Here is a 23,073-nt window from a genome sequence, read left to right as displayed (position 1 = left end):
TGGAGGGCACGCGGTCCAGTATATTCTCCTTGCTCAGGCGGAAGTCTCAGCAGGTGTTGCTTTCACCACTCAAGGCTTGAGTTGAGGGTTGAGAACCATATGTGAGACTTCTGCTTCTTCCTTTATTTTGCAGATTACTATACCAACAAGGAAGGCACCTCTGACCCCTTACTCTGTGGCAATGGATCTGATGCAGGGTGAGTGTTCAAGCCATAACAAAACACCAATGCCCAGCAGCCCTTTCTTCTTTCTGTCATCAGTTCTTTCTGGGTGAAGCCTAGGTTGAAAGTCCTGAGGAAAATGTGGAAATTAATAATCCATGGAATCTGCCATCCCAGACTCATGGAAAGAGAGTGTCTGAGTAAGCTCTTGTTATGAAACAAACATCCCCAAGATTTTTGTGACTTAAAACACCAGCCATTTATTTAGCTCAATATTCTGTACATCCGCACCTTGGGCTGAGATCAGCCTGGTGTTCCTCTGACATTGACTGGACTCATTCATGCATCTTCAGACAGTGGACAGACTAGCAGGGGTCCAGCTGATCCAGGATGGCCTCAGCTTGGGCGTCTTGTTTCTGTTCCACATGGTTTCTCACCCCTCAGCAGACTAGCCTAGGCTTATTCTCCTATTGGAGGCAGGATTCCAAGAGAAAGAATGGAAATGTGCAAGGTCTCTTGAGCCCTAGGCTTAGAACAGTCATAATGTCACTTCTACTGCGTCCTGTTGACTCAGATTGCAAGTGAGTCCAGATCCAAGAAACGGAGGAACAGACTCACCTCTTGATGGGAAAACTTGCAACATCATATTGAAAGGGGTATGGAGATAGGAAAGGGAATACCTGTGGTCATTTTTGCAAACGATCTGCCCAAGAAAGGAAGTAATATTTATTAAATAGGTTTTGTGTCAAATGCTCTTCATTTAGTTGTCACAACTCCATCACATGGGTTTCATTATCCTCACATAATGGAGGAAGAGACACATGCCTCAGACTTTGCAATTTCAAATTCTTACAGAGGCCAGACACAAAGCTACACGTGTCTAGAATGTGAGGAGTGGGCTGGGTGGGTACCAAGACCATGAGATCATGCGCCAGCCAAAGTGGTAGCCACTCCCCAGGTCAGCTTCTCATTATCATGTGGAAACATGGACCCACTGCTTCCAGATGATCCAGGTTTTTAAGAGAGAGAAAGGAAATTTCGATTTTATGTAAACTCTCTTAACTATAAACATTGACTACGAATTCCAAAAAATATCTACATATTGTGGGCCAAACACAATATTTTAGCAATGCAAATTCAGCCAGCAATCTGCCAGTTTGTGAGCTCTGATGCATATACATAAAGATGCTGTGCTGTGGAGAACCAGTGCTGTCCTAGAGGCTCCCTGGGCTGGGAAAACATAGCAAGGTGATGGTGTCAAGCAAAGTTTCCCAGAGGTGGTGAGGTTGAAGGGCAACCAGGATGTCTCCAGACTGGATGAACAAGAGATGGATTGGATGGTACCATTCTAGGTGGCAGAATAGAATGTGAGACAAAGCAAAGGCACATGGGACTCCTCAGGTCTGCCTGGTGCTTTGTGGGAACAGGTATGAGTAGAAAGAGATTAGGTAACAGATGAGAAAGGCTCATCCCTGCCCATCTCCATGGCAGGGGTGTCTGGAAACCCGGGCCCACGCAACCCCCTCCCTGAATGTCTGACAGCCCTATATTGCTAAGTAGCACAAGGTGGGGCATGCTGGAGTTCAGCCTTCATCAGTTCCCTAAGAAAACAGTCTCATCAAGAGCTGAGGGCTGGGGCTAACAGAAGAATTTGAGCAACACAGGCCTCCTGGCCTCTTTATTCATAAATGCACTTGGCATTTGGTTCTTGAGCTCAGGAAGAGGGTTGTTTTGATGTCAGTTTTCATTTGCTTTTGACTTAATTGAAACCAAGGATCTGTCAGTGTCCTTTTCCCATCTGGATAATGACATTTCTCACAAGGATGGTTCCACAGTAACCCATACACTGACTGTGGTAAAGCTGTGAGGCCCCATGAGGCCCCCCTCTGACTCCGAGAGAAACCAACTATCCTGATGGGTAAGTCCTGGCCAGGCGGGAAGGAGTGGAAAGGGCTGGGATGTCAAGTAGAGGCCAGCTTAGGTGACGGGCAGAGAGAACCTTGGTGGGCATGCTGTGAACACCAAACCTGGGTTCTGTGCTGACCTACAGAGAAGTCAGAGACCTGAGCAAAAGCCCACACTGACCAATGGCACTGCAGGGAGAAAGTCTGAGGTCTCAAGGTGGAGAACAAATACCAGGAAGTACTTGATGGTTTTCAGCATTCTTTCACATAGATTATTCTAGTCCATGTTTTTGGTAGCTTCTGGTTAAAAACAGCAAGAATTTTAAAATTCTGCATTTTACATATAATGTTTACTATGCTGAAGGCACCTTGCAAGAGCCTTTGCACCATGGTCTCATTTAATTCTCTTGAGCAGTTAGCTGTTGATGCATAGCAGCTATAGTGGGGTTCTACAGGAGGCAGAGATAGGCTGCCCTTAGCATTAACTAGCAAACCTACAGGTAATGGGTTAACTAGCTCCTTGGGAAAGTGAAACTAACAGAGTGTCTTTATATGTGGGTCTACAGAGCCTGGGAACTTGCAAATCTCCAACCAAAGTTGAAGCTAGATAGAACTGGGATTGGGCTACAGTCAAGCTGTCAGGCCCTAATCAATTGTAGGGGTTCCTGCCTGTGTGTCTGCATGAACGTCTGGAGTCAGAAGATCCCTCAGAGATTGCTGTTGGTGGAGGAATACTAAAGTAGAATCCCTAACTAAGAAAAAAGCATTACCGTCTCCTCAGCCAGGCCATCCCACACGGTTGGAAAGGATCACTCACATGCCTTGAGCTTAGAGATGCTTCCCGACATCAGCTTAGCTGCTTATGATGAGAAAGAGGGACGTGGAGCCTTCCCCACCCCAGGACTCACCAGGCAGTCATCTTCAGTTTGGCCTTTCTCCATAGGTCAGTCTTCATAAGCTACTCGACAATTTTATTTCTCCTTTGAAATAAATCCATGGGCATCTGTGTGATTTTAGACTACTGACTTCTTCTCTCTGAACCCCAGCTTCTGCATCTGTTTTTTTTTAAAGGATTATTGAGATGATTAAATTATAGCATTTGTGAAACACTTAGGAGAGGGAGAGGCTCAGTTATTGAGAAGTGGTGTCTTTATTGTTACATCTAGTTGGTCAGTGAACTTGGCTAATGTGTGTCCTTCTTTGAAAGACAACTCTGCAAGTGATGCCAACTGACTCAGGTTTTACTGACTGTCCCTCTTGCAGTGTGAATTCGCAAAAAGCTTATGAGGTCTTGTCTGGGCCAGCTAGTCTTCTCCAGACCATTTCTCTCTGCATGAAACTCTGAACTGAAGGTATTATGTTACTGGGGCAAGGCCAGGCTGTGTGTGTGTGGGTTGGGGGAGGGGGAGGCGGGGCAGGGAAGACAGAGGCAGAATCCCCTACTAGGGCCAGAAAAGTGGTCTCTTGTCTAACATGTAGAAATAGATTGTCTAAAGAGACACACACATACTGACAAAATGAAAGACTTTTTTGTGAACTAGTGCTTGAGCAGAGCTTTTTTTTTTTTTTTGGTAAATGGGTGCTCTTCCTATGGCTCCTAGTCTCAGGGTTTATGCAGGTGGTGCTGGTTTTCCGGGTTGGCCTCTGGCCAATCATTTTGCTCATGCCCATATTTGGTCTGCCTCAGGGCCCTTCTTGGTGGCACACACATCTCTCAATCAGGACAGATTCCAGAGCAAGGGTTTCTGGGAGGTTTGCAGGATTATTAGGGGCTGGTGTCTGCTCCCTCCTGAATTCTTCCAGTTGGTTTTGGCAGCAGTTTGTATTCTCCTTAGTAGGACTTGTTGTCGTAACTCATGTAAGAAGTTATTTTTGTGTCTGGCCACGGTGGGCAGTTTTGGTAAGTGGTTTCCTAACATTATTATCCCACTTAACAGGCAAAAGAAACTGAGGCCTAAAGAGGCTGAATGTCCAAGGTCACTCACCTAATGAGAATAAGGCTAGGCCTTGAACTCCAGTCTTTGACTTCAAACCCTCAGGTCTTCTGGCAGTCCTGGACTGTCTTGGCCCCGATAAACAGAAGTCTGTGTGATTGACAGCCTTATCTGTTCTTGCCACAGCCACTGCCCTGAAGGTTATTTCTGCCTTAAGACATCTGACAACCCAGATTTTAACTATACCAGCTTTGATTCCTTCGCCTGGGCTTTTCTCTCAATGTTTCGCCTCATGACACAGGATTCCTGGGAACGCCTCTACCAGCAGGTATTGGTCTGCATGTCTCCACGCACACTCGGTTGGAGTTTGGAGCATTTGTTGCATGGCTACGTTTTTTCCTGGAGGACTCCGACCGCGTCAGGGGGCCGTGTTATCCGGGTACACATTTCTCTTTTTTTTTCTCTTGACTCTGCAGACCCTGAGGGCTTCTGGGAAAATCTATATGGTGTTCTTCGTGCTTGTTATCTTCCTGGGGTCTTTCTACCTGGTCAATTTGATCTTGGCTGTGGTCACCATGGCATATGAGGAGCAGAACCAGGCAACCATTGATGAAATTGAAGCCAAGGAGAAGAAGTTCCAGGAGGCCCTTGAGATGCTCCGGACAGAGCAGGAGGTCAGTGAGGGCTGGACCTTTGCGAAGTCTGTTGTAGGCCTTTCACAGTTGGGCAGACATCTGGACCAGTCGCTTACATTAAGGCTGTCATTTTAGGGAACCATAGCAAGATCCATCTTATCTCAGGGACCATCTTAGGTTAGATTTTCTCGAAAAAAAGCACCCAAATGAAGAGCCTGTGCAAGTGATTCACTGAGGGGTGCTCTGAGGAGGAGATCAAAGTTAGCAGGATGGAACAAGGGAAGAATTAAATAAGGAAGTGGCCTCAGCTAGAGACTACTTTGACGTGATCCCATGGGGAGCTCCAGGGTATGACTTGTTCCACAGAGGTAGCCCTGCCTGGAGGCAAGAAGATGGCCCTTCGTACCTCCATGCTTGCTCAAGCCAAATGTACAGTCAAAGGAAATTTTCTGCAGAATCCTGCAGCTGTAACTCATTTACTAATGGGTTACTAACATTAGTGATGTTTACTAACATTCAAGCAGCTGGAGATGAGTGTACTGACCTGGTAAGAGAAACCTGGGCAGGGCATCAACAGAGTTTACTACAAGGGTATGAATGAGGGAGGTGGCTCTTCCTGCTATGTCTCAATCCAGCCTCCACTCTGGTCCTGTCAGACCTCCTCTGGTTGAGAAGCCCTCACCCACTGTCCGGGGGACACACGTTTATGCTGAGCACATCCAGATGTTGTCAGCTATAGCTGCTATTCTCTCCCCTCAGGTGCTCGCAGCACTGGGGGTTGACACAGCCTCTCTCCAGTCTCACAATGGATCCCCCTTGGCCTCCAAAACTGCCAGTGAAAGAAAACACAGAATGAAGTCAAGGGTGTCCGAGGGCTCCACAGACGACAACAAGTCACTCCGGTCTGAGTCTTACAACCAGCACCGAATGGTAAGGGGCTCAGGCTTGTGCCTGAAAGATAACCCACTTTTGCAGCTTCCATGGACAATACACTGAAGTGGAAAGAGGTTGGTAGCAGAGAGATAACTGGAGGTGCAGAGCCTAGGAGGATGTTTTGATAATCCGCCCCCTATCCCCCCACCACTGCCAGCGGGGGCCTAAACTAGGGCAGGGACATTATGGATGGGGAAAAGTGTGGATTATAAAGACTTATGGGACCTCAAGGGAATAAACAAGACTGGAACTGTGGAATGTTGCAAAAGAAGGGAGAAGTACAAAATGACTCCCAGGTTTCCAGGTTGGCCACTTAAGTAGGTAGTGATTCTAAGAGAGGCACACCAGAGGAAGAACTCTGGATTCTAGATAGGACAAGTGGTTTGAACATGCTGACCATGAGGTGTCTGTGAACCTGTTGGGCGTCAAGGGTCAGTTTCCTTCTGACCCTCTCATCTGCAGTTCTGGAGCAGGAGAGGGGTCCTTGTTCGTGGTGCTGAAATCATTTAAAAGCTTCTTTCTAACTTCATGCCTCAGCTCCTCCAGCTCAAGTTCTCACCTACTGTTGGCCCAGGAGATCCTGGCACCTGTCTCGTGGTAACAATCCAGCCTGGGAATACCTTCAGGACCTCATTTCAGACCCAGTAGCAATTTTCCCTCTCGTCATCACCTGCTACCTCCCACTCCAGGAGTCCCGGTACTCGCCTGGTTTTCTCCCACCAGCTCCCTCTCCCTTGAAAGTCTTGTGTACCCCAAATGTACCCTTTCAACAGGCCTCAGAGATAACCCCTTTGTGGTAGAGTAGGTCCCACACTAGAAGTACGTGAAAGGGGCTTGACGTGGTTATTTTTCAGAGCTGCTGGATCTCACTTCCCTCTTGATTTCTTTTCCTTGTGCTCCTCTGAAAGACGTGACACTTTTTGGAATAGGATCTCGACAACCCCCAGACTTCTGTGTGCATGTCCACACACAGACACACTCCCACGCACTCTGGCCTCGGTGACACCCACACACCAGCATTTATGAGAGTCTGCTCTGCCTCTTTTGAGCGACACCTGGCATGAACAGGGCACAGTTCAGAAGCTGTTTCAAACTGGGGTTTGTCTGGAGCTCTGACAACCTCAGGGCAGGATACATCACAGCTTCTGTGGACATGTCAGTGACACTCTGAACTGGGCTTTAATTTCTCCCATTCAGTCAACTCCACATAGATTAGCACTTGGATGTCCAATAATTGTCTGGTGTGTGTGTGTGCTTGTCTCTCTAGCTAGATTTACCTTCAAAGGTCACAAGAGGAAACATCCCTTTCTAATTCAACAACACTAGGTGCTTGGTATAAACAGCTGACTAAAGCATGGCCCATTTTTCAAGAACTTCCATTTGGTGGAGGAGGCAGATATAGAAACAGCTATGTGTTGGATACTATATTAGGGACAGATAGATGTTGTTTGGGGAATAGGAGCAGGAACATCTATTCTTATGAGGGTGAGAGTGTATCAGGAAAGGCTTCACGAAGGAGGGGATAATTGAAGTTCTTAGTAAATAGTGAGTAAGTCCTCCAGTAACTGAGGACTGGGAGGGTTTGAGAAAGAATGTTTTCCAGGCAGAAAGATCACGTTTGTTCTAAGGACAGGGAGACGTTGTTTGGGTACTTCCTTAGCGCTAACTGGTTGGAGTTTCTGTTTGTTAGGGCATTCCCTTCCTTCTTTCCCAGGTGTGTTACTGTAGTAAATAGATCATAGGCAGTTTTAATAAAAAGCCATTTTCTGATCAGCAGTAATGAGAGGGAGACTGGGGGTAGCACTTAGCAGAGAGACGCAGCAGGGCTTTCAGGGAACACACAGGAGACCAGTTGATCTGCTTGAATGATTTTAAGGCAAGTCCAATACTTAGATTCAGAGGCCATTGTCTACCATTTGCCAAATAGGTTAATTCTGAAATATTAGGCTGTGGCCAAGGAGACACTGCTTGATAAATACAGGACCAAAATTTTCTTCTGAGTTTCTTGGTTTGCTCAGTGCTCAAGTGCATATGATTCAGTTGTCCCATCTTTAGTAAGAACTTGCCAATTTTGCTCCTTTGCTTCAAAAGTGGGAAGGATACGTGGATTTTATGAGTTCACAGTCCTTGGACAAAGAGTGCTGTGTTTTTAATACTGAATTACAATGAAGATCACTGTGCAGGACTAGGCTCCAAATCATCAAGAAAGCAAACTTCAATTCTGAGGGAGATGGGGATAGGTCAAGAGGGCTTTAATTGACAAAGTATCCCAACTTTGATAATTTAGTAAGTAAAAGAAATTAAGTAAGGGAGGGGAAATTCAGCAATATGATCTGAGTTTGATAGGAAGTCAAAGTTTAGATTTTAGAAACACGTTCTATGAAGAGAAAAACAAATATTATATATTAATGCATATATGTGGAATCTAGAAAAATGTTATGGGTGATCTTATTTGCAAAGCAGAAATAGAGATACAGACATAGAGAACAAACCAATTCAGAAGGGTGGTGGGAGGAACTGGGAGATTGGGATTGACATCTATACACTACTATATATAAAATAGATAACTAATGAGAACCTACTCTGTAGCACAGGGAACGCTCCTCAAGGCTCTGTGGTGACCTAAATGGGAAGGAAATCCAAGAAAGAGGAGATACACGTACATGTATAGTTAACCCTGGTGACTCAGACAGTAAAGAATCCTCCTGTGATGCAGGAGACCAGGCTGAGTCTCTGGGTGGGGAAGATCCCCTGGAGAAGGGCATGGCCACCCACTCCAGTATTCTTGCCTGGAGAATCCCATGGACAGAGGAGCCTGGCGGGCTACAGTCCATGGAAAGAGTTGGATGCAACTGACGACTAACACTTTTTCTTTCACAGTTGATTCACTTTGCTGTATAGTAGAAAGGAACACAACATTGTAAAGCAACTATACTTCAATAAAAATTAATTTTAAAAAAAGAAAGAAGCACTTTCTATGAGCTGAGGACAGAACTGATAAGTTGTCTGGTCAGGTTCAGTTGTGGGAACCAGCCAACCCAGCATTCTAACCCTCCAGGGGCTCGAGGCCTGTGAATTAGCTCCTTTTCTCTGGCAACTGTACACCACACGATTCCCTCGGAGGAAGATTTTGATGGGAAATGTTTATTGATTTGGAGGAATGGCACTATTCTTCCAGGAAATTAGACTGCAACTCTCCCTTCAATCTCCCCATTGTTGACTGTTCAACGCTTGCCTCGAGGGATCCTGGAAGCTCATTATATTACAAAGCTCTTGTCTCCTCCTTTGCAACACAAACTCTCACACCCATATAGGATGGATCTAATGAATTGTCAGACCTAATTTTCAGAAAATAAAGAGCACTCGTTCATTCAACAACCCTTTACCAAGCTTGTTTCTGTATTGGTGTACACAACTGTCTCCTGAGGTCACAGCTTTGCACTGAAGCAGGGAACCTAAGATACCTTTGTCCAGCCCCATGGCTAAAGATTGGCAAACAACTGACCCACCTGGGTGACAAGTTTGTCCTCTGACATATCCTTGGCCATGATGACCTATTTGCTGATCTTGAGCACCTTGCAGTCTCTTTTCAGTGTTGGCCTTTTCCCAGACGAGTTAAGAATATTCTTCGCCTCTTTTCCCTCTCTGTGTACACCTAGAGCACTCCATAGATCTGTCTTTAATTTTCCATAGGAGGGTCATGAGGCTGAAGGCAGGGAAGTGGGGGTGGGTGGAGGGACGTGTTGAGTTCCAGATTTGCCTGCAGGATGATCTTCCAGGCTACCTTCTTTCCTGCTTTTTTGGGGCAATGCCCAGTCTTTCCTAGGCCTCACCACTGGGAGACGCCGGGCTAGCCACGGCAGTGTGTTCCACTTCCAGTCCCCTGGCCGAGACATCTCATTCCCTGATGGGGTCACAGATGACGGAGTCTTTCCTGGAGACCATGAAAGCCGTCATGGCTCTCTGCTGATGCTTAGGGGTGCAGGCCAGCAAGGCCCCCTCCCTAGGAGTCCACTGCCTCAAACCCTCAACCGTGGCTCAGGGTGTGGAGAAGATGGAGCTCCCAAAATGACCACTGGAGAGCTTGCCCCTGGAGTCATCGAAGTCTCGGTGAGTTTGTGCATGCTCCAGGCTCTCTGGGGCTGCTCTGCAGCTAGAGGCCTCGGGCCAAAAAGCCTTGTGTGTCACCCATGGAAGGATCATTTAGACATCGCTCTGCAGCTACCCTCATTCTACAGGCAGGACAGGTGAGACCCAGAGAAAGCGATTGGATTTACCTGTCTTCTGGTTTACTCCGTAAAAATCCACCTGCAATGCAAGAGACCCAGGCTTGATTCCTGGGTTGGGAAGATTCCCCTGGAGAAGGAAATGGCAACCTACTCCAGTATTCTTGCCTGGGAAATCCCATGGATGAGGAGCCTAGTGGGCCACAGTCCATGGGGTCGCAAAAGAGTCAGACATGACTTAGTGACTAAACAACAACAAGTGACCCAGACTAGTTTCCAACTGCTCTGATTTCTTTCCCTGCTGGAGTTTCTCTGTCCCTCTTCCCTATCACTGCTTTAGAGATAGGCCTATTTGGTCCCTAGATGAGTATGAAAAAAAAAAAATGTTCTTCTCTTCTTGCCTGTAACTGTGTGCAAACTATCTTGGGCTTGACAATTAAGACTCAGAGAAATCCTGGGAGGTGCCCTGGACAGATCTTAGCAGAAGCAGAGTATCCCTAACTTGACTTGGAGAAGACAGAACTTGCCAAAATGCACAAATTAGGCAACAGTGACTAACTGGCCAACACTCTTAACAGAATAATCACAGAGTTTAATGGCAAATCAGAGACTCCTCATCCAATTGGAGCTGTGATTTAATTAAACTCTCCCTCCAGCTTCAAAACTTGCTTCTCTGTTTTCCTTTTGCCCTCTGGCCAGTCCAGGACACAGAGTGGTCTGCACACAGACTTCTGAGCTGACCATTATAAGGCTCTAGTGACTTGGCTAAGTCTCACAGAGTTACCTTAGCTCCATCCCTGACTGGATATATGGGATTCAGAGTCCCAGAAAGAAACAGATAAGCCGCTGCAGTGGGCAGCTGGAGTTTATGGAAGTATTGAAGAGGTGTGCTCTGGACTCAAGAACAAAGAAGGGGCAGTGAAGCACTGAGAGACTAGCCACAGTGGGAAGCTGTAACCCATCTAGGCTGCAGGAATGAGGGGAAGAACCAGAGTCCAGCAAGCGCTGCCACTTTATGTGAGAGGCGGCCTAACAGAAGGCGGCCCTGCAACAGCCCAGCAGAGAAGAAGCCAGCTGGCAGATAGTGACTCCTCCCTCCTCTCAGCCTCTGATCTCCTATCTGCGCCTCCCACTGGCCAGACCTGACCAGAACCAGAGGGTGAGGGCGATTCAGTTTGCCCAGGTCACCCTCCCCAAGTATGGAGCAGGGCAGAGATGGTGGAGGGTAAGTCCTCCAAGGATCAACCGAGAATCGCCAACCCAGAGCCCTCAGGTCAACACCAGGCTGCGGAAGGTACTTTAACAACTCTGGAAAATGCCTCATTCAAGAAACCTTGTTGCTGTTCTGTGGATTACCACTTTCCTAGATATTCCAGCCTTGACTCATTTTAGTGAAATTATCAGCTAGTGCAAGATGAACTCCTTAAGCCCTTCCACGTTACATGGACCTGAACTTCATTCACAGTTGTGCCATTTACTAACTGAGTCACCATTAGCAAGTCCTTTAAATTCTTCAAGCCTCCATGTTTCCTCTTGTAAAAACCTTATTAAAAGATTTCTAAATGGCTAGAGGGTTAAGTGGAATCACAGAGCTCTTTCGTTTATATATATGTCTGATCAATAATAGCAGTAGTCCTCACGGTTGAGAACTTTCCAAACTTTCTTTGTATGTATGAAGTACTTACTATGAGCTTCACCTACAGCAGGTGCTCAGTAAACACTTGCTGAATTTGTATTCTGAATGGTTTGTGCAATGCTGAGTCAGCATCCATGAACCTGGGACTCCCCACATTCAGGGTATGCGTGTGACTAGAGTTAGGGGTCTGGCACAGAACCCAGACAGAACTTCCAATAAAGGCCCAGAGAGGGAAGAATCAAAAGGATTGTGTCAGAAACTAAGAACTAGACAATCAAGACACATAAGCATCCCCTCAGAAAGAGACCAGGTAGAATTGGAACCAGGTCATGTACTGGGGAGAGATACGGGCCTCTTAGGAGGGAGGTTAAGGAAGCCTATTATGGTGTAGTTCTGTGTGAATGTCTCATGCACATCCCAGCAGAAGTCCAATAATGACTGCCTGGCCCGATGCCTCTGCATTTCCCACCTCCCTTTGGTAAACACCTCAGAGACCCTTGAGGCAGCTCTATCTCTGCTCTGGTGCTCAGGTACCTATCCTAGAGTAAGAGTCAGCAAAGCCTCAGGTGAGCCCAGATCATCTGTCAACTATGAACCCAGGCTCCGGTTGGATCCCAGCTCTGTGTCCTATTCTTCATGTCTGAGCTCTCTTACCCCAAGTTCATGCAACAGACCCTTTACTCCAAGCGTGACTGCAGAGGATCAAAGCTTCACTGGGCTGCTTGCAACCACCCAAGATAGGCCGATAAGAGGCCGAGTGATCAGTCTTTGCCACTGAAGACTTTGATTTGGAGAGTGTCCTGATTCTATTTCTGTCCCAGCAGGCATCTGATGCAGGACAGAAGACTTTCCTAACAGCAGATTACTTGAATGAACCTTTCCGAGTCCAAAGGGCAATGAGTGTTGTCAGTATCATGACCTCTGTCCTCGAGGGTAAGTATTGCTCACTGGAACTTCTTTTCAGTATGCCATGATAAGGCCCCTTACATGCAGAAGATGGGATGCCCCAAACTTGTGTTGAAGGGCACTCATCTCTGTGTCCTGGGATCATAAATATTACCCTTTTTATGCTCTCATTCCATAACCCTCTTTCAGTGTTTTTTTTTTAAATTTATTTTTAATTGGAGAATAATTGCTTTACAATGTTGTGTTGGTTTCTGCCCATACAACAACATGAATCAGCCTATCAATGTGGTTTTTTAAATGTGGATAAATTTTCAAAAATAATAGAATCCTGTGAATGAAATCCTCTAGTTCCTTTCTTATTCAAATTAACATCTGCTTTATTTCGTTGCTGTTCAGTTGCTGAGTTGTGTTTGACTCTTTGTGACCCCATGGAATGCAAGATGCCAGCTCTTCTGTCCTCCACTATTCCCTGGAGTTTGCTCAAATTCATGTCCATTGAGTTCGTGATGCTATCTAACCATCTCATCCTCTGCGACCCCCTTCTCCTTCTGCCTTCAATCTTTCCAAGCAACCAGGTCTTTTCCAGAGAGTCAGCTGTTCATCAGGTGGCCAAATTATTGGAGCTTCAGCTTCAGCATCAGTTCTTCCAATGAATATTCAGGGTTGATTTCCTTTAGGATTGACTGCTTTGATCTTGCTGACCAAGGGACTCTGAGGAGTCTTCTCCAGCACCACACTTCGTAAGCATCAGTTCTTCAATGCTCAGTCTTCTTTATAGTCCAACTCTCACATCTGTACATGATTACTGGAAAAACCATGGCTTTGACTATATGGCCCTTTGTTGGCAAAGTGATATCTCTGCTTTTTAATATGCTGTCTAGTTTTGTCATAGCTTTTCTTCCAAGGAGCAAGGATCTTTTAATTTCATGGTTGCAGTCACAATCTGCAGTGATTTTGGAACCCAAGAAAATAAATTCTGTCACTGTTTCCATTTTTTCCCCATCTATTTGCCATGAAGTGATGGGACTGGATGCCATGATTGTAGTTTTCTCAATGTAGTTTTAAGCCAGCTTTTTCACTCTCCTCTTTCACTTTCATCAAGAGGCTCTTTAGTTCCTCTAAACTTTCTGCCATTACAGTGGTATCATCTGCATATCTGAGGTTGTTGATATTTTTCCCAGCAATCTTGATTCCAATTTGCGATTCATCCAGCCCAGCATTTTGCATGATATACTCTACATGTAAGTTAAATAAGCCTCGATGTACTCTTTTCCCAATTTGGAACCAGTCAGTTGTTCCATGGCCAGTTCTAGCTGTCACTTTTCTTGACCCACATACAGGTTTCCCAGGAGACAGTTAAGATGGTCTGGTATTCCATCTTTTAAAGAATTTTCTACAGTTTGTTGTTATGCATATAGTCAAAGACTTTAGCATAGTCAACGAAGCAGAAGTACATGCTTTTCTAGAATTCTCTTGCTTTCTCCATGATCCAGCAAATATTGACAATTTGATCTCTGGTTCCTCTGTCTTTTCTAAACCCAGCTTGCACATCTGGAAGTTCTTGGTTCATGTACCGCTAAAGCCTAACTTGAAGGATTCTGAGCATAACCTTGCTAGCATGTGAAGTGAGTGAAATTGTATGGTAGTTCGAACATTCTTTGGCATTGCCTTTCTTTGGGATTGGAATGAAAACTAACCTTTTCTCGTCCTGGGGCCACTGTTGAGTTTTCCAAAGTTGCTGCCATATTGAGTGCAACACTTTAACAGCATCATCTTTTAGGATTTTAAATAGCTTAACTGGAATTCCATCACTTCCACTAGCTTTGTTTGTAGTAATGCTTCCTAAGGCCCACTTAACTTCACACTCCAGGATGTCTGGCTCTAGATGAGTGACCACACCTTCATGGTTATCCAGGTCTTAAGACCTTTTTGGTATAGTTCTGTGTATTCTTGCCACCTCTTCTTAACCTCTTCTGCTTCTGTTAGGTCCTTACAATTTCTGTCCTTTATCGTACCCTTTCTTGCATGAAGTGTTCCCTTGATATCTCCAGTTTTCTTGACAAGATCTCTAGTCTTTCCCATTCTGTTGTTTTCCTCTATTTCTTTGCATTGCTCATTTAAGAAGGCCTTCTTATCTCTCCTTGTTATTCTCTGGAACTTTGCTTTCAATTGGGTATATCTTTGCATTTCTTCTTTGCCTTTCAATTCCCTTCTTCCCTCAGCTATTTGTAAAGCCTCTTTAGACAACCACTTTACCTTCTTGCCTTTCATTTTCTTTGGGATGGTTTTGGCCACTGCCTGTTGTGCAGTGTTACGAACCTCCATCCATAGTTATTCAGACACTCTGTCTACCAGATCTAATCCCTTGAATCTATTTGCCACCTTCACTGTATAATTATAAGGGACTTGATTTAGGTCATACCTGAGTGGCCTGGTGGTTTTCCGTACTTTCTTCAACTTAAGCCTGAATTTTGCAATAAGGAGCTCATGATTTGGGCCACAGTCAGCTCCAGGTCTCATATAGAGCTTCTCCATCTTCAGCTGCAAAGAACACAATCAATCTGATTTTGATATTGACCATCTGGTGATGTCCATGTGTAGAGTTGTTTCTTGGGTTGTTGGGAAGGATGTTTGCTATGACTAGCACGTTCCCTTGACAAAACTCTGTTAGCCTTTGCCCTGCTTCATTTTGTATTTCAAGGCCAAACTTGCCTGTTTTTCTGGGCAGCTCTTGACTTCCTATTTTTGCATTTTAATCCCCTGTGTTGAAAAGGACATCTTTTTTTGGCGTTAGTTCTAGAAGGTGTTGTAGGTCTTCATAAAACTGGTCAACTTCAGCTTCTTTGGCATCAGTGTTTGGGGTATCAGCTTGGATTATTGCAATGTTGAGTGTTTGCCTTAGAAACAAAATGAGATCATTCTGTCATTTTTGGGGTGGCACCCAAGTACTGTGTTTTGGACTCTTTTGTTGACTATGAGGGCTGCTCCATTTCTTCTAAGGGATTCTTGCCCACAGTGGTAGACACAATGGTCATCTGAATTAAATTTTCCGATTCCCATCCATTTTAGTTCACTGATTGCCAAGATGCCAATGTTCAATCTTGTCATCTCCTATTTGACCACGCCCAATTAACCTGGATTTATGAATCTAACATTCCAGGTTCCTATGCAATATTGTTCTTTATCTGCTTCATATGTATTCACAAACTTAGATTTTAAAAAGTGATGCAGAACTTCCCTGGTGGTCCAGCGGTTGAGACTCCACACTGCCACTGCATGGGAAAGAGGGGCATGGGTTCAATTCTTGGTTGGGGAATTTCCACATACCATGCAGAGTGGGGAAATAAAAGTGATCTAACATGCACTGGAGAATCTCAAGCTACCACTCAGGTTTGCAAGAAATTTAACAGTCTTTAGTTTTCAAACATGGAAAAATTGTTCCAGTATATTTCATGGCTATAACTTTTACATCTTATAACTTAATTTCTGTCTCAGGCTCATGCTGAGTGTTAGAAGGCAATTTCAGTAAATTAATTGTTAAGTTTCAGATCAGTTCAGTCGCTCAGTCGTGTCTGAGTCTTTGCAACCCCATGAATCGCAGCACACCAGGTCTCCCTGTCCATCACCAACTCCCGGAGTTCACCCAGACTCACGTCCATCGAGTCCTTAAGTTTACTAAATCCTTATTAATTCAGGGTTCCATCAATCAGGTAGGAATCCACTCAGTCTCCCCAAGGATGGATCCAAGTTCTAATTGCTGACAGCAAACCAAGAGGTGGAAGAAGAGAGTGGCCACCTGGCACTTGAGTTCCCAAAGAGCTTGGCTGTATCTTTCTTACTCTGAGTATAAGACCTGTCTTCTTATCCAGCCTATGTTTTGCCTCAGGGTGTGGAAAGCATGGCCTTAGTCATATCCAGTTATTTATCCCCTCTGGACAATTTTAAAATGTCCTATGCTGGAGGAGGGAGAAGGGAGTTTGGATGTTGGTGTGTCCCTGAGAAGGGGCCCTGGCTTTCCACCCAGTCCTGGGCTGAATTCTCACTGCAGAGAAGGACATGGTGGACAATAGACACCCAAAAAGGAAAAAAAGAAAGAAATCTGAGGGACTTGAAAATGCAGCCGATCAGTGCCTTACTTTCTAGGTGAAGCCAGAGGTAGCAAGTCTTAGAGAGAGACTCGCATACCTGGCACAGCCTAACTGTAGGGTAGAATGGGCCAGTAACATATCTGCATAGAAAGGGCCTGAGGCAGCCTCACAGGTTGCCCTGTGGCCCTGGCATTACAGGAGAGTATTTGGAGGATCCCTTTGTTCCCACTTAAGGCTACAGAAGATGAGTGAGAGTTAAACAGGGAACAGCCATCTCTGTGGCTCTCCCACCAGCTACCAGATGGGAACATTGATGACTCATGTGAAATACACTTGGCAATAACTAAGGACCAGCTCAACCCTCCACCAACCTTGAGATCCGTAGAACTCAGACACAACATCAGATAATGAGTAGTAACAGACTTTGAACTAACCAAAATGAAGTCCCCTAGTTGGGGACTTGATGCATAAATTGAATTCAATTGCAGGGGAAAAAAACACCTTAAGTCACATTTTTTGCATACCTGTGTTTGTGTTTTGAAAATGTGTACCTATTCCAGTAACAACAGTGTGTATGCACTCTCATGTTATCTTTCCTCATGGATAACTATTTAATAATTGCTCATCAGCAGAGAGTGAGAATTAGAGAGGAGGAGAGAGAAGTTGGAGGAGAGGGGAGCTCCTGAGAAATGCAGGTCTGGAAGACTGAAAGACTGAAATGGAGAAACACGGCAGGATTTCTGGGTGGTGACAAGCTGGGAGCACTCAGCATAGTTTAGTTATTTTTTTCTAACCCAGTTCAGTAGGTTGGGTGCAGGTACAGAGTTGTCTGCATGTTGGGTTTGTTCAGAGTTGGGGTTTTGCCAGGAAAGTACAACGGAGGAGCAGCTGGCAAGGGGACTCAGGGTTGCAAGGGAGGATAAAGAGGGGTGGACATGAAATCTGATCTGGGTAAGCTGAGAAGCAAAGACATGACCTCTATAAAGCAAAGCAGTTAAAAAGTGTACAGTCCATGGTTTGAATGACCAAATGGGGACAGAGGTTGGGATGCACTTGCTAGACAACAGGAAACGGTAATCAGGGAGAGAGGGTGAGTGCTGAAGTGGAGGTGGGAGGTGGTAGTTATTAGTAATTACAAGGTCTGGGGGCTGGCCATGGGCTGGGGTTCTGAGTCCACGCCTGGCTGATAGTTGTCACTGACCACACCTGTGATGCAGAACTCGAGGAGTCTAAACAGAGGTGCCCACCCTGCTTGACCAGCTTGGCTCAGAAGTATCTTATCTGGGATTGCTGCCCCACATGGGTGAAGCTCAAGACGCTTCTCTTCGCAATTGTGACGGACCCCTTTGCGGAGCTCACCATCACCCTGTGCATCGTGGTGAACACCGTCTTCATGGCCGTGGAGCACTATGGCATGAGCCCCGCCTTCGAAGCCATGCTCCAGATTGGCAACATCGTGAGTGAGCGCCCTGGCAGCCGCTGCCCGCGCTGTCGGGGCTGGGGCGGCTCTGGGTAGGGTGGCGGCATGCCCTCAGTCTCCGGAGTGTTGATCTAGCTGGCTGAGAGCAAGGGAACAGTGTGGGAGATGCGCAGACACTGAGCACAGAAAGTCAAGTCTGGAGGACCAGGCTACGCTGGTGGGAACTGCTTTCAGATAAAGAAACCCAGGGAGGTGGACTGCGAGAGCCCTGACCTGGGAACAGCAGCTCCCCCTCCCCCCTACAGAATTTAGGAAACCCCACCCCCACCCCGCTGAATTCTCCGGATTGCAGCTGCCTCTACCTTGAAATGAGGATAAATGCCACTTTCCCATCTAGAGACAGCCTATGGACTTGCAAATTTCCTTCCAACTCTATGGCTTTTGTGACTGCAAAACACAGTGGCCGTGGTTTTTCAATTCTGTCCTTTAAGAGCAGAAAGGGGGCGGGAGGGAGGGAAAAATAAAGAGAGGAAGGGAACCTGGGACTGTGGTTGCTGTCATCATGTAAGCATCAGGGAGTCCAAACTTTTTTTTTAATCTGGTTTAGACAGGACTCTCCTTTAAATTTTCCTCCATAACTTTTTAGTATTATTTCCTTTTAACAAGAAATAAAATCCATACCAGATTTCTCTACATGCTGAGTAAAGCATCAGACTCAAAGGAGACCTGTCCTCAGCCCGTGCCCCACAGTAACAATAGCCAGCTTAATTTGACTTCAGACCCCATATAACCTCAGATGCTTCTCATGGGTTATCTCATTTTATTTTCACAAAAAAAACTCAATATAGTAGGTGCTATTATTGTGCCCTTTCACAGATGGAAGAACCGAGGTGCAGGAGGTTAAATAATTTACCCAAGGGGTGAGCAAGTGGTAGCATCAAGATTTGAACCCAGGCCAACTGGCTCTGAAGCTCACACTTCTCAACTCTTGAGTGCTAATCCTTTTTACAGGACTGCTAGTGTATGTGTGTGTGAGGGAGCAATTGTGCATGTGAGTGTACGTGTGTATATGTGAGTATATGAGAACTGCACCAGAGCAAATGACAGGGAGTGTGTGCATGTGTGTATGGGCACATGCACACAAGAAAAGCAGAAGCTGAGAGGTTGGGGTCCTCCCTCCATGTCCCCCCCGCAGTGTCCATCCACTTGGTGGCTTACTAGGTCCACCAGGACCATACAGCTCTTCTAGCTCCTTGCAGGCTGCAGACAGGTAGATGGAGGTGTCCCAGAGGAAATGTGACTTCTCTAGAAATCTCTCCTTTCCCCAGAATTCACGGATGTGAAAAGGAGGCCAGTCGGTTCTGGGGTGCTGTGGAGCCAGCGTGCCTTGCGTTTCAGCAGCAAGTGGGCTGCTGCACTGCACTGTGCTGTGCTGTGCTTAGTCGCTCCATCGTGTCCGACTCTGTGGCCCCAAGGACTGTGGCCCACCAGGCTAGGATCCTGGAGTGAGTTGCCATGCCCTCCCCCAGGGCATGTTCCCAACCCAGGAATGGAACTGGGGTCTCCTGTGTTGCAGGCAGATTCTTCCAACTGAACTACCTGGGAAGCCCCAGCACACAGGCTAAGAAGACATATTCTATTTAAAGTTGATCTGAAAAGGGGAAAGGGAAAGAGAAGGAAGAGCTTATTGCCAAGAGTCATCATAGACCCCAAGGGTCCTATGGAAGAGATCTCTGAGCCCACACCTGATTTTACACTTGGAGAAGTTAAGGCAAGAAAGACCAAAGGCCTTTACTGCTGTGACAGAGCCCAGTGTTGTTTTTCAAAAAGAAAGAAAGGCAGGCACTGTGTGGTGCTCATTGTAAGTCAGGCGCTTTATAAATGTTATCTCAGCGTTGCAACAGCGCCATGAGGTTATCACCACCTCACAGCCCAAAAGAGAGCATTAGACCCAGAGAGGTCAAGTACGTTGCCAAGGTAACACAGACGTTGAGAGTGGGGCCAGAGGCGACCAAGTTCTCTGTAGGACACAGGACCTCATCCCCAACACACCACACCACACCACACTGACTTGCCTACAAAGGACATTCACAGATGCTCTTTGCATCTCACAGGTGTAGTCTTATGGCATCAGGAAAGTCCCTTAAACTCTTAGTCATTTCCTTCTCTGTAGAAGGGATGTGACTGCCTCTGTTTGCCAGGCTGGCAAGAAGCTCTGATGAGAGCAAATGAAAGAAAACTCCTGGCCCTGGTCTTTGGTTTCTTCCTTACCTGTGTCCTCCTTTCCCTGCTGGTTGTTGCGTGACCTGAGCCTGGCCCTAACCTCTTTCAGCATCACAATTCTGTCCTGCCTAGGACCATTAAAGATACTTAGAGCTGAAAGAATCTTAGAGACAACGTATCATTATTGTTCCTGCTAATAGCTATTATTGATTAGTGAAGAACTATCTGCTGGGACCTTTGCTAAGAACTGCACATGCATTATCTCACTTAAGCCCATCTCTGACTCTGTGACCCCATGGACTGTAGCCTGCCAGGCTCCTCAGTCCATGGGATTTCCCAGCCAAGAACACTGGAGTGGTTTGCCATTCCCTTCTCCTAGGGGATCTTCCCAACCCAGGGATCGAACCCAGGTCTCCTGCACTGACAGGTGGATTCTTTGCCAGTGAGCCACCAGGGAAGCCCAAAGCCCTTCATACGGATGAGGAAAATGAGTGTAGAGGATGCCTTCCTTGTCCAAGCTCATACAAGCTAGGAATGGCTGAGCTGGTGTTTTTATCTGGGCCTGTGTTGCCGCACAGTCCCTACTTTTAAACACCTGAACCAGACTGACTTCTTATTTACATAATCATATAATAATTATTGTCCTAATGATTATCCACTTACTCTGTGTCCAACACCATTCAGATGGAAACACTCAAGCCTGGAAACACTGATGCATATTACCTGAGCCCTGGTCCACGGATTGCTCTACGCTGCCTCACTGAGTGTTCCCATCCCTCATCCTTTAGGAGTCCTAGATGATATAGAAAGTGAATAAAAATGAAGTAAAGGGATTTGCCACTCTATAAACAAGACATTTCTCCCCTGCCCTGTTTGTCATTGCCCACAACCTCACAGACCCCGCTGAGATGAATCCCTGTTTCTATCTGCAGGTGTTTACCGTGTTTTTCACTGCTGAAATGGTCTTCAAAATCATAGCCTTGGACCCCTACTATTACTTCCAGAAGAAGTGGAACATATTTGACTGCATCATTGTCACTGTGAGCCTGATAGAGCTGGGCGCGGCCCGGAAGGGGAGCCTGACGGTGCTGCGGACCTTCCGCCTGGTAATGTGCTCTCTTGGCGATTTGGGGAACCCCTGCCCTGACATCCAGGCAGGCTCTCTGCTGGAAACAGACTCTGTCCTTTGGGGACTCCACCTGCCGGCTTCCTCTTCCTCTTCCATCCCTGTGGGAGGATGTGAGGTGCGGCTCCTAGGAGACTTGGTGCTTTCCACTTCTCAGAGTGGGGGCAAGGCTTCCCTCTCCTGGGCCCCTCATCTGCCCCCAGAGAGGAATGCCCAGGACCCCGTTGTTCTCTTATCAAATACAGCAGATGATAATCACAGCAGCTACTGTTTCCTGAGCCCTGGCAATACATGAAGCACAAAGCTAAAGCCTCAACATAACTCGCCTCATTTTAGGCTTCCATCACCCGGACAGAGTTGCTTTTACTATCCCCACAGAGAGATGAGGCAAACTGAGACAGACTGGTTAAGTGCTGAGCCAGTTTCCCCGCTGCTGAGTGAGCCTCAGATATGCATTTCGAAGCCAGGCTGCCCAACTTGAGTCCCCCACCCCCATCTCAAGGAGGTCATCTTCCCTGGGTCCCCAGATCACTGCCGCAACGTCTCACCCACCTCACAAACCACCTCCTACTAGTCTCTCATCCAAGCTCTTCTCCCAGCTCAGCCCTGGGACGCCCGCTACTGAAGGGGTTCCCCTGTTCCTAACAAAAGAGATGTCCCCATGGCGTCTGTATCTGTAAGGCAAGTCACCCACCTTGTTTTATTTCTTCAAGATTATTGTGGCCCCAGGAATTCCGTGATGGTCCAGTGATTAGCATTCTGCCCTTTCACTGCTGGGGGCCAGAGTTCAATTCCTGCTCCAGGAGCTAAAGTCCCATAAGCTGCTCTAAGTGCCAAGAAAAACTACCATGGCCCCTGTACTTCAAACTCATTTTAGAATCAACTGGCCGAGCTACACACAAAACTGTTGTTTTTTTTCTATTGGGATTGTAATAATACCTAGATCAGTTTGGGGAAAAAATGTACCCTTCACATTATGTGGTCTTCTGATCCATGAAAATGGCACACAATCCATTATTTTAGCCTTTCAATAGTTTTATAATTTCTCCATGAAGGATTTCCTACATATTTTTTATTAGATATATTCCTAGATATTCCCTACTTCATTATGCTATTTCAAGTGAAATCTCTTTTTAAATGTTCTTTTCCAGTTGGTTTTTTTTTTTTGCTAACGTTTTGCTATTTAATATTTTTGTATCAGATAGCTCTCTTATTAATTCTCATGATTTATCTATGCAGTCTTTTAAATTTGTTAACACAATCATATCATATGCAAATGATGAGCTTTGTTTCTTTTCTAATCTTTATACCATTTGGTTCTTTTTATTACATTACTGTGCTGGTTAGGACATCCAGTACACTATTGAAAAGAACTGTTAATAGCAGACATTCTTGCTGTTTTCCTGATCTCAAAGAAAATGCTTTCAGTATTTCAGCATGTCTGATATTTGTGGCGGATTTTTTTTTTTATCAGTTTAGGAGGCTCTCTTTTGTTAAGAATATTAATCATGACTGGATGTTTAATTTTATCAGACAGTTGTTCTGCATGATTAAGATAATCACATGATTTTCACTAATCTTTTAAAGTGGTGAATTATACTAATTGATTTTCTAATGTTAAATCAACCTTGCATTCCTGGGACAAACCCAACCTGATCCTGATATTTTTTTATATATACATTGGAAAATTCAGGTCACTAATAATTTTTTTTAAAATTTGCATCAATATTGATGAGTAATATTTGGCCTGTAATTTTCTTTACTTTTATTGTCCTTGCTAGATTTTAGTATCCAGGTATCAAGGTTATCCTTGTTCAGTCACTCAGTTGTGTCCGACTCTGTGACCCCATGGACTGCAGCATGCCAGGCTTCTCATGTCCA

The 23,073-nt window shown here is 45.7% G+C and overlaps 1 protein-coding gene across 1 annotated transcript in view; it reads left to right on the top strand.

Moving 5' to 3' along the window:
* The window catches only part of SCN10A (sodium voltage-gated channel alpha subunit 10), an 87,056-nt gene that overhangs the window by 28,965 nt on the left and 35,018 nt on the right, over positions 1-23,073 (top strand). Inside the window, exons 7-14 of the mRNA XM_068983099.1 lie at positions 134-197; positions 4,186-4,327; positions 4,476-4,673; positions 5,394-5,564; positions 9,384-9,677; positions 12,254-12,362; positions 17,641-17,879; positions 20,999-21,172. Of these exons, the coding sequence (XP_068839200.1) occupies positions 134-197; positions 4,186-4,327; positions 4,476-4,673; positions 5,394-5,564; positions 9,384-9,677; positions 12,254-12,362; positions 17,641-17,879; positions 20,999-21,172 (1,391 nt within the window). The remainder of the gene's footprint in view (positions 1-133; positions 198-4,185; positions 4,328-4,475; positions 4,674-5,393; positions 5,565-9,383; positions 9,678-12,253; positions 12,363-17,640; positions 17,880-20,998; positions 21,173-23,073) is intronic.

This window comes from Capricornis sumatraensis, chromosome 10 (genome assembly GCF_032405125.1).
Source record: "Capricornis sumatraensis isolate serow.1 chromosome 10, serow.2, whole genome shotgun sequence".
NCBI classification, from domain to species: domain Eukaryota; kingdom Metazoa; phylum Chordata; class Mammalia; order Artiodactyla; family Bovidae; genus Capricornis; species Capricornis sumatraensis.
The sequence above is the reverse complement of the archived record's forward strand: the minus strand, read 5'-3'. Positions and strand labels throughout refer to the sequence as shown.